Below are 15,000 nucleotides of genomic sequence, written 5' to 3'. Positions count from 1 at the left end.
ACATGACAGAACACAGAACATGAAACATGACAGAATACAGAACACAGAACGTGAAACATGACAGAATACAGAACATTAACAGACAAGAACAGCTCAAGGACAGAAGTACGGAATAAAAAAATGAAGGCACACGTATCCTACATATCAACACACACAAACTGTCGTTGTCCAATAGGGGAGAGGCGTTGTGGCTGAGAGGTGTGTCTTTTCTGTTGTTTGGAACCAGGTTTGCTGTTTACTTCAGCAATATGAGATGGAAGGGAAGTTCCATGCAATAATGTCTCTAGATAATACTGTTGTCCGCGTTCTGTGAAAAGACCCCTGGTGGCTAAGTGTGTGTGTCAGAGCCGTCTGTAAGTTGACTTTGCAAACAAGTTGGGATTTACAACACATGAATGTTTCCTTCTGATGGGCTCTGATGGCTGTGCTACTGCCAATACGACCACAATAGAATAGGGTCATTAAGGCATCGCTCAGCCCTGAGTCCCAAATGGCAACCGATTACCACTTTAGTGCACTACTTTAGGCCCATAGGACTGAAAAGTAGGGCACTATATAGGGGATAGGGTCCCACAACCCAGATCTTTATTCCGTATCCGTTACATCTGGGGTTAATTAGACCAGCCAATCAGCAGACCTCGTTCTGACACCACTTTTCTCTGGCTCACCGTGTCAGGGAATACTAGCCAATTTAGCAGCAGCATCCCAGCAACTAGTGTTTCATTAGCCTTTAGCCTAATGAACTGCATTCATCACAGCTCTGCCCGCGTCTGCACGGCAATCAGGTCGATACGGAACGGCAGACTGAAATAGGGGGTGCAGCTGTAGCTGTATGAGTGGAGGTCAATCACACTTACAGTCACTAACACATTCAGAGATTACATTGTGTTGTTTACAGTGAAGTCAGTGCTGATCTAGGATCAGGTCCTCCTTGTCTATATAATCTGATTCTGTGGGTTCTAGAAGACAAACTGATCTAGGATCAGGTCCTCCTTGTCTATATAATCTGATTCTGTGGGCTCTAGAAGACAAACTGATCTAGGATCAGGTCGTCCTTGTCTTTATAATCTGATTCAGTGGGCTCTAGAAGACAAACTGATCTAGGATCAGGTTCTCCTTGTCTTTATAATCTGATTCAGTGTGATCTAGAAGACAAACTGATGGTAGATCAGCATTCGGACTCTGAGCCTCTTTGTGAATACAGACTCAGGTTTGACTACTCACTGTGAGCATGTCATCACACTCCATGTCTATATAATCTGATTGTAGATCAGTTTGACTACTCACTGTGAGCGTGTTCTCCATGTCTATATAATCTGATTGTAGATCAGTTTGACTACTCACTGTGAGCATGTCATCACACTCCATGTCTATATAATCTGATTGTAGATCAGTTTGACTACTCACTGTGAGCATGTTCTCCATGTCTATATAATCTGATTGTAGATCAGTTTGACTACTCACTGTGAGCATGTCATCACACTTCATGTCTGGTGTCTCTCCCTCTTCCCCTCTATTGTAGAACTTCCTGAAGAAGTTGAACGCCACCACGGTGTACAGATACACCACCACAGCCAGTAGTCCTACTGTCAGAACCAGCTGGAGAGAGAGAGAGAGAGAGAAATGGAGATGTATGGGTAAACCACTTCTCCAATCTTTTTGGCTCTATAACAAAGAATAAAGAGCAAAAACATATACATGATCAAATACAGATCTTAGAATCAACTATTAAAGACTACCAGAACCCACTGGATTCTCCAATAACATTGAATGAGTTACAGGACAAAATAAAAACCCTCCAACCCAAAAAGGCCTGTGGTGTTGATGGTATCCTCAATGAAATGATCAAATATACAGACAACAAATTCCAATTGGCTATACTAAAACTCTTTAACATCATCCTTAGCTCTGGCATCTTCCCCAATATTTGGAACCAAGGACTGATCACCCCAATCCACAAAAATGGAGACAAATTTGACCCCAATAACTACCGTGGAATATGCGTCAACAGTAACCTTGGGAAAATCCTCTGCATTATCATTAACAGCAGACTCGTACGTTTCCTCAATGAAAACAATGTACTGAGCAAATGTCAAATTGGCTTTTTACCAAATTACCGTACAACAGACCATGTATTCACCCTGCACACCCTAATTGACAACCAAACAAACCAAAACAAAGGCAAAGTCTTCTCATGCTTTGTTGATTTCAAAAAGCCTTCGACTCAATTTGGCATGAGGGTCTGCTATACAAACTGTTGGAAAGTGGTGTTGGGGGTAAAACATACGACATCATAAAATCCATGTACACAAACAACAAGTGTGCAGTTAAAATTGGCAAAAAACACACACATTTCTTCACACAGGGTCGTGGGGTTAGACAGGGATGCAGCTTAAGCCCCACCCTCTTCAACATATATATCAACGAACTGGCGCGGCACTAGAAAAGTCTGCAGCACCCGGCCTCACCCTACTAGAATCTGAAGTCAAATGTCTGCTGTTTGCTGATGATCTGGTGCTTCTGTCACCAACCAAGGAGGGCCTACAGCAGCACCTAGATCTTATGCACAGATTCTGTCAGACCTGGGCCCTGACAGTAAATCTCAGTAAGACCAAAATAATGGTGTTCCAAAAAGGTCCAGTCACCAGGACCACAAATACAAATTCCATCTAGACACTGTTGCCCTAGAGCACACAAAAAACTATACATACCTTGGCCTAAACATCAGCGCCACAGGTAACTTCCACAAAGCTGTGAACGATCTGAGAGACAAGGCAAGAAGGGCATTCTATGCCATCAAAAGGAACATAAATTTCAACATACCAATTAGGATTTGGCTAAAAATACTTGAATCAGTCATAGAGCCCATTGCCCTTTATGGTTGTGAGGTCTGGGGTCCGCTCACCAACCAAGACTTCACAAAATGGGACAAACACCAAATTGAGACTCTGCACGCAGAATTCTGCAAAAATATCCTCAGTGTACAACGTAGAACACCAAATAATGCATGCAGAGCAGAATTAGGCCGATACCCACTAATTATCAAAATCCAGAAAAGAGCAGTTAAATTCTATAACCACCTAAAAGGAAGCGATTCCCAAACCTTCCACAACAAAGCCATCACCTACAGAGATGAACCTGGAGAAGAGTCCCCTAAGCAAGCTGGTCCTGGGGCTCTGTTCACAAACACACCCTACAGAGCCCCATGACAGCAGCACAATTAGACCCAACCAAATCATGAGAAAACAAAAAGATAATTACTTGACACACTGGAAAGAATTAACAAAAAAACAGAGCAAACTAGAATGCTATTTGGCCCTACACAGAGAGTACACAGCGGCAGAATACCTGACCACTGTGACTGACCCAAAATTAAGGAAAGCTTTGACTATGTACAGACTCAGCGAGCATAGCCTTGCTATTGAGAAAGGCCGACGTAGGCAGACATGGCTCTCAAGAGAAGACAGGCTATGTGCTCACTGCCCACAAAATGAGGTGGAAACTGAGCTGCACTTCCTAACCTCCTGCCCAATGTATGACCATATTAGAGAGACATATTTCCCTCAGATTACACAGATCCACAAAGAATTCGAAAACAAATCCAATTTTGAAAAACTCCCATATCTACTGGGTGAAATTCCACAGTGTGCCATCAGAGCAGCAAGATTTGTGACCTGTTGCCACGAGAAAAGGGCAACCAGTGAAGAACACGCACCATTGTAAATACAACACATATCTATGCTTATTTATTTTATCTTGTGTCCTTTACCATTTGCACATTGTAAAAACACTGTATATATATATATATATATATAATATGACATTTGTAATGTCTTTATTGTTTTGAAACTTCTGTATGTGTGATGTCTACTGTTATTTTTTATTGTTTATTTCACTTTATATATTATATTCCTTACTTGCTTTGGCAATGTTAACACATGTTTCCCATGCCAATAAAGCCCCTTGAATTGAATTGAATTGAGAGAGAGAGGGAGAGAGACAGAGAGAGAGAGAGGGAGAAAGGGGGTGAGAGAGAGAGAGAGAGAGAGAGAGAGAGAGAGAGGCAGAGAGGGAGAGAGGGAGAGAGGGAGAGATAGAGATAGAGAGAGAGAGAGAAAGAGAGAGAGGGAGAGAGAGGGGGGGCGAGAGAGAGAGCGAGAAAGAGAGCGAGCGAGCGAGAGAGACAGAGAGAGAGGAGAGAGACAAAGAGAGACAGAGAGAGACAGAGAGAGAGAGGAGAGAGACAGAGAGAGACAGAGAGAGAGGAGAGAGAAAAGGAGAGACAGAGAGACAGAGAGAGACAGAGAGAGAGGAGAGAGAGAGAGAGACAGAGAGAGCGAGAGAGACAGAGGTCGTTATTAGTGAAGAAGTTGAAAGCAACCATGGAAATATATTATTTTCATTCTAATACAATTGCACAAAGATAAATATTTTGTTTAACAAGTACTACTTTCCCCTCTCAAAATAGTAGGGGTCAAAATGATTGTCACCCCTGTTTTCAATACCTTACGAGGATGACGGCACTGAGCCTTATGTTGTCGAACACATTGGGGTATTAGACCATTCCTCCATACAGAAACGCATTGCATTTATATCTGTAGGCATCCAACTAATGTCAACGACTGGATAATTATTAATAAATGGTGAATAATGATGAGTGAGAAACCCCAAAAATACCCCCCCCCCAAAAAAAACAATAACCTTCTTAATGGTAACAGTGAGAGGTTAGCCTATTTTAATGCTAACCTCCTTAATGGTGACGGTGAGAGGTTAGCCTGTTTTAATGCTAACCTTCTTAATGGTGACGATGAGAGGTTAGCCTGTTTTAATGCTAATCTCCTTAATGGTGACGATGAGAGGTTAGCCTGTTTTAATGCTAACCTCCTTAATGGTAACGGTGAGAGGTTAGCCTGTTTTAATGCTAATCTCCTTAATGGTAAAGGTGAGAGGTTAGCCTGTTTTAATGCTAATCTCCTTAATGGTAACGTTGAGAGGTTAGCCTGTTTTAATGCTAACCTCCTTAATGGTAAAGGTGAGAGGTTAGCCTGTTTTAATGCTAATCTCCTTAATGGTAAAGGTGAGAGGTTAGCCTGTTTTAATGCTAATCTCCTAAATGGTGACGATGAGAGGTTAGCCTGTTTTAATGCTAATCTCCTTAATGGTGACGATGAGAGGTTAGCCTGTTTTAATGCTAATCTCCTTAATGGTAAAGGTGAGAGGTTAGCCTGTTTTAATGCTAATCTCCTTAATGGTAAAGGTGAGAGGTTAGCCTGTTTTAATGCTAACCTCCTTAATGGTAACGGTGAGAGGTTAGCCTGTTTTAATGCTTATTCTCCTTAATGATAACGGTGAGAGGTTAGCCTGTTTTAATGCTAATCTCCTTAATGGTGATGGTGAGAGGTTAGCCTGTTTTAATGCTAACCTTCTGGTAACGGTGAGAGGTTAGCCTGTTTTAATGCTAACCTTCTTAATGGTAACGGTGAGAGGATAGCATGTTTTAATGCTAATCTCCTTAATGGTAAAGGTGAGAGGTTAGCCTGTTTTAATGCTAATCTCCTAAATGGTGACGATGAGAGGTTAGCCTGTTTTAATGCTAACCGTCTTAATGGTAACGGTGAGAGGTTAGCATGTTTTAATGCTAATCTCCTTAATGGTGATGGTGAGAGGTTAGCCTGTTTTAATGCTAACCGTCTTAATGGTAACGGTGAGTGGTTAGCCTGTTTTAATGCTAATCCTTAATGGTAACGGTGAGAGGTTAGCATGTCTTGGGGTATGATATAAAATGCTAACCTTCTTAATGGTGACGGTGAGAGGTTAGCCTGTTTTAATGCTAACCTCCTTAATGGTAAAGGTGAGAGGTTAGCCTGTTTTAATGCTAACCTCGTTAATGGTAACGGTGAGAGGTTAGCCTGTTTTAATGCTAACCTCCTTAATGGTAACAGTGAGAGGTTAGCCTGTTTTAATGCTAACCGTCTTAATGGTAACGGTGAGAGGTTAGCCTGTTTTAATGCTAACCTCCTTAATGGTAACAGTGGGAGGTTAGCCTGTTTTAATGCTAACCTCCTTAATGGTGACGGTGAGAGGTTAGCCTGTTTTAATGCTAACCTCCTTAATGGTAACGGTTAGCCTGTCTTGTGAGTGTTATTATTCACAATTCATTCAGGACTATCCGTAACCATGGTAGCATCCACATTAATGTAGAAGTGTTCAGCAACACATTCTAATCTCATTTTGAATCAAAGTGACTCCAAAATGACACAATGCATTAGCATTCATTTATATTGAACACCACACCATCTGAAACAACCAAAACAAACTGCAGATGCATCCAAGTGAATGTGTTCAAAAACTATTGGTTCCTTAAAATGTGGGACGATAAACAGCCGTCTCTGATTGGGAACCATATCAGGCCACCATACACACACAAAACACCTAGACCTACAAAACCCCCTAGACATACAAAACCCCTAGACAATACAAAAACTAGCGTACCCACCCACATACCCTCAGAGTGTTGGAGTACAGAGCCAAAACAACAACCTACAGTAATATATTGTATCTTTAAACGCTGTATGTATCTACAGTAATATATTGTATCTTTAAACACTGTATGTATCTACAGTAATATATTGTATCTTTAAACGCTGTATGTATCTACAATAATATATTGTATCTTTCAACACTGTTTGTATCTACAGTAATATATTGTATCTTTAGACACTGTTTGTATCTACAGTAATATATTGTATCTTTAGACACTGTTTGTATCTACAGTAATATATTGTGAATGTACCTACAGTAACATATTGTATCTTTAGAAAGTGGTTTGTAGAATACTAAGTAAGCCCAGACACAGTGATAAAGCCCAGACACAGTGATAAAGCCCAGACACAGAGATAAAGCCCAGACACAGTGATAAAGCCCAGACAGTGATAAAGCCCAGACAGTGATAAAGCCCAGACAGTGATAAAGCCCAGACACAGTGATAAAGCCCAGACACAGTGACAAAGCCCAGACAGTGATAAAGCCCAGACACAGTGATAAAGCCCAGACAGTGATAAAGCCCAGACAGTGATAAAGCCCAGACAGTGATAAAGCCCAGACACAGTGATAAAGCCCAGACAGTGATAAAGCCCAGACAGTGATAAAGCCCAGACACAGTGATAAAGCCCAGACAGTGATAAAGCCCAGACAGTGATAAAGCCCAGACACAGTGATAAAGCCCAGACAGTGATAAAGCCCAGACACAGTGATAAAGCCCAGACAGTGATAAAGCCCAGACACAGTGATAAAGCCCAGACAGTGATAAAGCCCAGACACAGTGATAAAGCCCAGACAGTGATAAAGCCCAGACAGTGATAAAGCACAGACACAGTGATGAAGCCCAGACAGTGATAAAGCCCAGACAGTGATAAAGCCCAGACACAGTGATAAAGCCCAGACACAGTGATAAAGCCCAGACAGTGATAAAGCCCAGACACAGTGATAAAGCCCAGACACAGTGATAAAGCCCAGACACAGTGATAAAGCCCAGACACAGTGATAAAGCCCAGACACAGTGATAAAGCCCAGACACAGTGATAAAGCCCAGACACAGTGATAAAGCCCAGACAGTGATAAAGCCCAGACACAGTGATAAAGCCCAGACAGTGATAAAGTCCAGACACAGTGATAAAGCCCAGACACAGTGATAAAGCCCAGACAGTGATAAAGTCCAGACACAGTGATAAAGCCCAGACACAGTGATAAAGCCCAGACACAGTGATAAAGCCCAGACAGTGATAAAGTCCAGACACAGTGATAAAGCCCAGACAGTGATAAAGCCCAGACACAATGATAAAGCCCAGACACAGTGATAAAGCCCAGACAGTGATAAAGCCCAGACACAGTGATAAAGCCCAGACACAGTGATAAAGCCCAGACAGTGATAAAGCCCAGACACAGTGATGAAGCCCAGACACAGTGATAAAGCCCAGACACAGTGATAAAGCCCAGACACAGTGATAAAGCCCAGACACAGTGATAAAGCCCAGACACAGTGATAAAGCCCAGACACAGTGATAAAGCCCAGGGGAGACACCAGTACCTGTTTGCCGTTGTGCGTGACAGAAGACAGGATGGTGCGGAGGGTCTTGAAGCCCATGGCGATGTCCAGGAGATGAGCAGCGAAGAAGAAGTTGTTGTAGTGACCCAGGATGGACATGGTCATATACCAAGCCAGGTACAGGAACGACTGCAGGGGTCAGGTAGAAGAAGAAGAAGAAGAAGAAGAAGGATTAGGAGAAGAAGAAGAAGAAGGATTAGGAGAAGAAGAAGAAGAAGAAGAAGAAGAAGAAGGATTAGGAGAAGAAGAAGAAGAAGAAGGATTAGGAGAAGAAGAAGAAGAAGAAGAAGAAGGATGAGAAGAAGAAGGATTAGGAGAAGAAGAAGAAGAAGAAGGATTAGGAGAAGAAGAAGAAGAAGAAGAAGAAGGATGAGAAGAAGAAGGATTAGGAGAAGAAGAAGAAGAAGAAGGATTAGGAGAAGAAGAAGAAGAAGAAGAAGAAGAAGAAGAAGAAGAAGAAGAAGAAGAAGGATTAGGAGAAGAAGAAGAAGAAGAAGAAGAAGAAGGATTAGGAGAAGAAGAAGAAGAAGAAGAAGGATAAGAAGAAGAAGAGGAAGAAGAAGAAGAAGAAGAAGAAGAAGAAGAAGAAGAAGAAGGATTAGGAGAAGAAGAAGAAGAAGGATTAGGAGAAGAAGAAGAAGGATTAGGAGAAGAAGAAGAAGAAGAAGAAGAAGAAGAAGAAGAAGAAGAAGAAGAAGAAGAAGAAGAAGAAGAAGAAGAAGAAGAAGAAGGATTAGGAGAAGAAGAAGAAGGATTAGGAGAAGAAGAAGAAGAAGGATTAGGAGAAGAAGAAGAAGAAGGATTAGGAGAAGAAGAAGAAGAAGAAGAAGGATTAGGAGAAGAAGAAGAAGAAGAAGAAGGATTAGGAGAAGAAGAAGAAGAAGAAGAAGAAGAAGAAGAAGAAGGATTAGGAGAAGAAGAAGAAGAAGGATTAGGAGAAGAAGAAGAAGGATTAGGAGAAGAAGAAGAAGAAGAAGAGTTAGAAATAATGTCTGCTAAATGGCATATAAAATGTATTATTGTACATTAAATAAAACGTTGAAGTAATTTAGCAGGATTAAATAAGTCTTTATTTACATTGTCTGTGAAGACGACCCCGAGTTTCCAGATCTGGTACTTGACATCAACAGAGTTTAATCTGTAACAGACCAGGGGAGACAAGAGAACACAACATCAACAGAGTTTAATCTGTAACAGACCAGGGGAGACAAGAGAGAACACAACATCAACAGAGTTTAATCTGTAACAGACCAGGGGACACAAGAGAACACAACATCAACAGAGTTTAATCTGTAACAGACCAGGGGAGACACAAGACAGAACACAACATCAACACGATTCATGTTGGGGAGTATCTAACGAGCCATCCCCACCCCCAGACTCACACTGCGGCTAACGAGCTCTCCCCACCCCCAGACTCACACTGAGGCTAACGAGCTCTCCCCACCCCCAGACTCACACTGCAGCTCACAGCTCTCCCCACCCCCAGACTCACACTGCGGCTAACGAGCTCTCCCCACCCCCAGACTCACACTGCGGCTAACGAGCTCTCCCCACCCCCAGACTCACACTGCGGCTAACGAGCTCTCCCCACCCCCAGACTCACACTGCGGCTAACGAGCTCTCCCCACCCCCAGACTCACACTGCGGCTAACGAGCTCTCCCCACCCCCAGACTCACACTGCGGCTAACGAGCCCTCCCCACCCCCAGACTCACACTGCGGCTAACGAGCCATCCACACCCCCAGACTCACACTGCGGCTAACGAGCTGTCTTTCTTGGGTTTCTTCTTCTCGTGGGCGTCACTGAAGTCCAGAGCAGCTTTGTCCATACCCAGCAGCTCACTGATGCGGTCATGGCCGTAGAACTCTCCATACTTATCCATCACCTGCAGGGGAACCACACAGCTTTACTTCTAATATATTCTAAACTGGTTCTAAACAGCTTCTAAACAGGTTCTAAATGTGTTGTAAACTGTTTCTAAACAGCTTCTAAACAGCTTATAAACAGGATCTAAACAGCTTCTAAACAGCTTCTAAACGGGTTCTAAACGGGTTCTAAATATGTTGTAAACTGTTTCTAAATAGGTTCTAAACGTGTTCTAAATAGGTTCTAAACTGGTTCTAAATAAATTGTAAACAGGTTCTAAACTGGTTCTAAATATGTTGTAAACTGGTTCTAAATTGGTTCTAAACTGGTTCTCAATATGTTGTAAACTGGTTCTAAACCAGTTCTAAACTGGTTCTGAACAGGTTCTAAAGTGGTTTTAAATATGTTGTAAACTGGTCCTAAACAGGTCACCGATGTGAAGATAAGTGAATATATATCACTTCAGTGAATATGAATTCAGACCTACCTTCCTCTTCACAAACTTATCCCAGTAGTTGTTAGGAAACGATCTGAAAATCACAACCAAAGTCCATTACATTACTAATCAACATCCTCCAAATGGTCACATGGTCAGTCGATACAGAGTACATTACTAATCAACATCCTCCAAACAATAACGATAATCCACATGGTCAGTCGATACAGAGTACATTACTAATCAACATCCTCCAAACAATAACGATTATCCACATGGTCAGTCGATACAGAGTACATTACTAATCAACATCCTCCAAATGGTCACATGGTCAGTCGATACAGAGTACATTACTAATCAACATCCTCCAAACAATAACGATGATCCACATGGTCAGTCGATACAGAGTACATTACTAATCAACATCCTCCAAACAATAACGATGATCCACATGGTCAGTCGATACAGAGTACATTACATTACTAATCAACATCCTCCAAACAATAACGATAATCCACATGGTCAGTCGATACAGAGTACATTACTAATCAACATCCTCCAAACAATAACGATGATCCACATGGTCAGTCGATACAGAGTACATTACTAATCAACATCCTCCAAACAATAACGATTATCCACATGGTCAGTCGATACAGAGAACATTACTAATCAACATCCTCCAAATGGTCACATGGTCAGTCGATACAGAGTACATTACTAATCAACATCCTCCAAACAATAACGATTATCCACATGGTCAGTCGATACAGAGTACATTACTAATCAACATCCTCCTAACAATAACGATTATCCACACGGTCAGTCGATACAGAGTACATTACTAATCAACATCCTCCAAACAATAACGATTATCCACATGGTCAGTCGATACAGAGTACATTACTAATCAACATCCTCCTAACAATAACGATGATCCACATGGTCAGTCGATACAGAGTACATTACATTACTAATCAACATTCCTCCAAACAATAACGATAATCCACATGGTCAGTCGATACAGAGTACATTACATTACTAATCAACATCCTCCAAACAATAACGATAATCCACATGGTCAGTCGATACAGAGTACATTACTAATCAACATCCTCCAAACAATAATGATTATCCACATGGTCAGTCGATACAGAGTACATTACTAATCAACATCCTCCAAATGGTCACATGTTCAGTCGATACAGAGTACATTACTAATCAACATCCTCCAAACAATAACAATAATCCACATGGTCAGTCGATACAGAGTACATTACTAATCAACATCCTTCAAATGGTCACATGGTCAGTCGATACAGAGTACATTATCCACCGATGGAATGGATTAACGGAAATGGTTTGCCATATTCATTAATTTCTCTATATCATTAATATGGGATCCATAGGGTTGCAGAGTCAAAGCACCTCCACTGCGAGACGAGCGTGATCGTTAGGTTTGACATTTAAACATTTACAGGACAATTAGCCCAGCCTGTGGCCTCTGTGGACCCGTACCCTGCTGTAATAGCTGACTGGGTCCCAAACGGCACCCTATACCCCACACAGAGCAGAGCTGGTCTACAGTAGTGCACTGGGTAGGGTATCTGGTGCCATTAGGGAGGATGTGATAATGAACGAAGCCGTAACTGAGCAGTGACAGTGGACTTACCCAGTGTTAATCACCAGTCTGTCCCACTGGCCTTTAATGTCATCCTCCGACGGCTGCTCTGTGATGTAGAGACCGTCAAACTCCAGCCTCCTCGCCACCTCCTTCTCCCGCTTGAAGATCACCAACGGGACCTGGTGGGGAAACAGGCATGGAGGAAGGATTGATCAGAGAGGTGGAGAACTCCACCTTGAGGCAGTAGGAGCCCACCTTGAGGCAGTAGTAACGGTAGTATTTTAACTTGAGGCAGTAGTATTCTACCTTGAGGCAGTAGTATTCTACCTTGAGGCAGTAGTATTCTACCTTGAGGCAGTAGTATTCTATCTTGAGGAGGTAGTATTCTAACTTGAGGCAGTAGTAACAGTAGTATTCTACCTTGAGGCATTAGTAACAACAGTATCCTACCTTAAGGCAGTAGTATCAGCAGTATCCTACCTTAAGGCAGTAGTAACAGCAGTATCCTACCTTAAGGCAGTAGTAACAGCAGTATCCTACAGTAAGGCAGTAGTAACAGCAGCATCCTACCTTAAGGCAGTAGTAACAGCAGCATCCTACCTTAAGGTAGTAGTAACAGCAGCATCCTACCTTAAGGCAGTAGTAACAGCAGTATCCTACCTTAAGGCAGTAGTAACAGCAGCATCCTACCTTAAGGCAGTAGTAACAGCAGCATCCTACCTTAAGGCAGTAGTAACAGCAGCATCCTACCTTAAGGCAGTAGTAACAGCAGCATCCTACCTTAAGGCAGTAGTACCAGCAGCATCCTACCTTAAGGCAGTAGTAACCGCAGTATTCTACCTTAAGGCAGTAGTAACAGCAGCATCCTACCTTAAGGCAGTAGTAACAGCAGCATCCTACCTTAAGGCAGTAGTAACAGCAGTATCCTACCTTAAGGCAGTAGTAACAGCAGTATCCTACCTTAAGGTAGTAGTAACAGCAGCATCCTACCTTAAGGCAGTAGAAACAGCAGCATCCTACCTTAAGGCAGTAGTAACAGCAGTATCCTACCTTAAGGCAGTAGTAACAGCAGTATCCTACCTTAAGGTAGTAGTAACAGCAGCATCCTACCTTAAGGCATTAGTAACAGCAGCATCCTACCTTAAGGCAGTAGTAACAGCAGCATCCTACCTTAAGGCAGTAGTAACAGCAGCATCCTACCTTAAGGCAGTAGTAACAGCAGCATCCTACCTTAAGGCAGTAGTAAAAGCAGTATCCTACCTTAAGGCAGTAGTAACAGCAGCATCCTACCTTAAGGCAGTAGTAACAGCAGCATCCTACCTTAAGGCAGTAGTAACAGCAGCATCCTACCTTAAGGCAGTAGTAACAGCAGTATCCTACCTTAAGGCAGTAGTAAAAGCAGTATCCTACCTTAAGGCAGTAGTAACATCAGCATCCTACCTTAAGGCAGTAGTATCCTACCTTAAGGCAGTAGTAGCAGCAGCATCCTACCTTAAGGTAGTAGTAACAGCAGTATCCTACCTTAAGGCAGTAGTAGCAGCAGCATCCTACCTTAAGGCAGTAGTAGCAGCAGCATCCTACCTTAAGGCAGTAGTAGCAGCAGCATCCTACCTTAAGGCAGTAGTAACAGCAGCATCCTACCTTAAGGCAGAAGTAACAGCAGCATCCTACCTTAAGGCAGTAGTAACAGCAGCATCCTACCTTAAGGCAGTAGTAACAGCAGCATCCTACCTTAAGGCAGTAGTAACAGCAGTATCCTACCTTAAGGCAGTAGTAACAGCAGTATCCTACCTTAAGGCAGTAGTAACAGCAGTATCCTACCTTAAGGCAGTAGGATACTACCTTGAGGCATTAGTAACAGCAGCATCCTACCTTAAGGCAGTAGTAACAGCAGTATCCTACCTTAAGGCAGTAGTAACAGCAGTATCCTACCTTAAGGCAGTAGTAACAGCAGCATCCTAACTTAAGGCAGTAGTAACAGCAGTATCCTACCTTAAGGCAGTAGTAACAGCAGTATCCTACCTTAAGGCAGTAGTAACAGCAGTATCCTACCTTAAGGCAGTAGTAACAGCAGCATCCTACCTTAAGGCAGTAGTAGCAGCAGCATCCTACCTTAAGGTAGTAGTAACAGCAGTATCCTACCTTAAGGCAGTAGTAGCAGCAGCATCCTACCTTAAGGCAGTAGTAGCAGCAGCATCCTACCTTAAGGCAGTAGTAGCAGCAGCATCCTACCTTAAGGCAGTAGTAACAGCAGTATCCTACCTTAAGGCAGAAGTAACAGCAGCATCCTACCTTAAGGCAGTAGTATCCTACCTTGAGGCAGTAGTAACAGCAGCATCCTACCTTAAGGCAGTAGTATCCTACCTTAAGGCAGTAGTAACAGCAGCATTCTACCTTAAGGCTGTGTTAACAGCAGCATCCTACCTTATGCAGTAGTAACAGCAGCATCCTACCTTAAGGCAGTAGCAACAGCAGCATCCTACCTTAAGGCAGAAGTAACAGCAGCATCCTACCTTAAGGCAGAAGTAACAGCAGCATCCTACCTTAAGGCAGTAGTAACAGCAGCATCCTACCTTAAGGCAGTAGTAACAGCAGCATCCTACCTTAAGGCAGTAGTAACAGCAGTATCCTACCTTAAGGCAGTAGTAACAGCAGTATCCTACCTTAAGACAGTAGTAACAGCAGCATCCTACCTTAAGACAGTAGTAACAGCAGCATCCTACCTTAAGGTAGTAGTAACAGCAGCATCCTACCTTAAGGCAGTAGTAACAGCAGTATCCACCTTAAGGCAGTAGTAACAGCAGCATCCTACCTTAAGGCAGTAGTAACAGCAGTATTCCTACCTTAAGGCAGTAGTAACAGCAGCATCCTACCTTAAGGCAGTAGTAACAGCAGCATCCTACCTTAAGGCAGTAGTAACGGCAGTATCCTACCTTAAGGCAGTAGTAACAGCAGTATCCTACCTTA

At 42.6% G+C, this 15,000-nt stretch overlaps 1 protein-coding gene across 1 annotated transcript in view; it reads right to left on the bottom strand.

Annotated features, from left to right (window-relative positions):
* LOC135513359 (ryanodine receptor 2-like) overlaps nt 1-15,000 on the bottom strand; it is a 382,179-nt gene that overhangs the window by 24,667 nt on the left and 342,512 nt on the right. Inside the window, 6 exon segments of the mRNA XM_064936287.1 lie at nt 1,465-1,599; nt 8,087-8,233; nt 9,182-9,242; nt 9,859-9,992; nt 10,461-10,503; nt 12,082-12,212. Coding sequence (XP_064792359.1) covers nt 1,465-1,599; nt 8,087-8,233; nt 9,182-9,242; nt 9,859-9,992; nt 10,461-10,503; nt 12,082-12,212 — 651 coding nt within the window.

Source organism: Oncorhynchus masou, chromosome 24 (assembly GCF_036934945.1).
Source record: "Oncorhynchus masou masou isolate Uvic2021 chromosome 24, UVic_Omas_1.1, whole genome shotgun sequence".
Lineage (NCBI taxonomy): Eukaryota > Metazoa > Chordata > Actinopteri > Salmoniformes > Salmonidae > Oncorhynchus > Oncorhynchus masou.
This window is presented reverse-complemented; position numbering and strand designations above follow the sequence as displayed.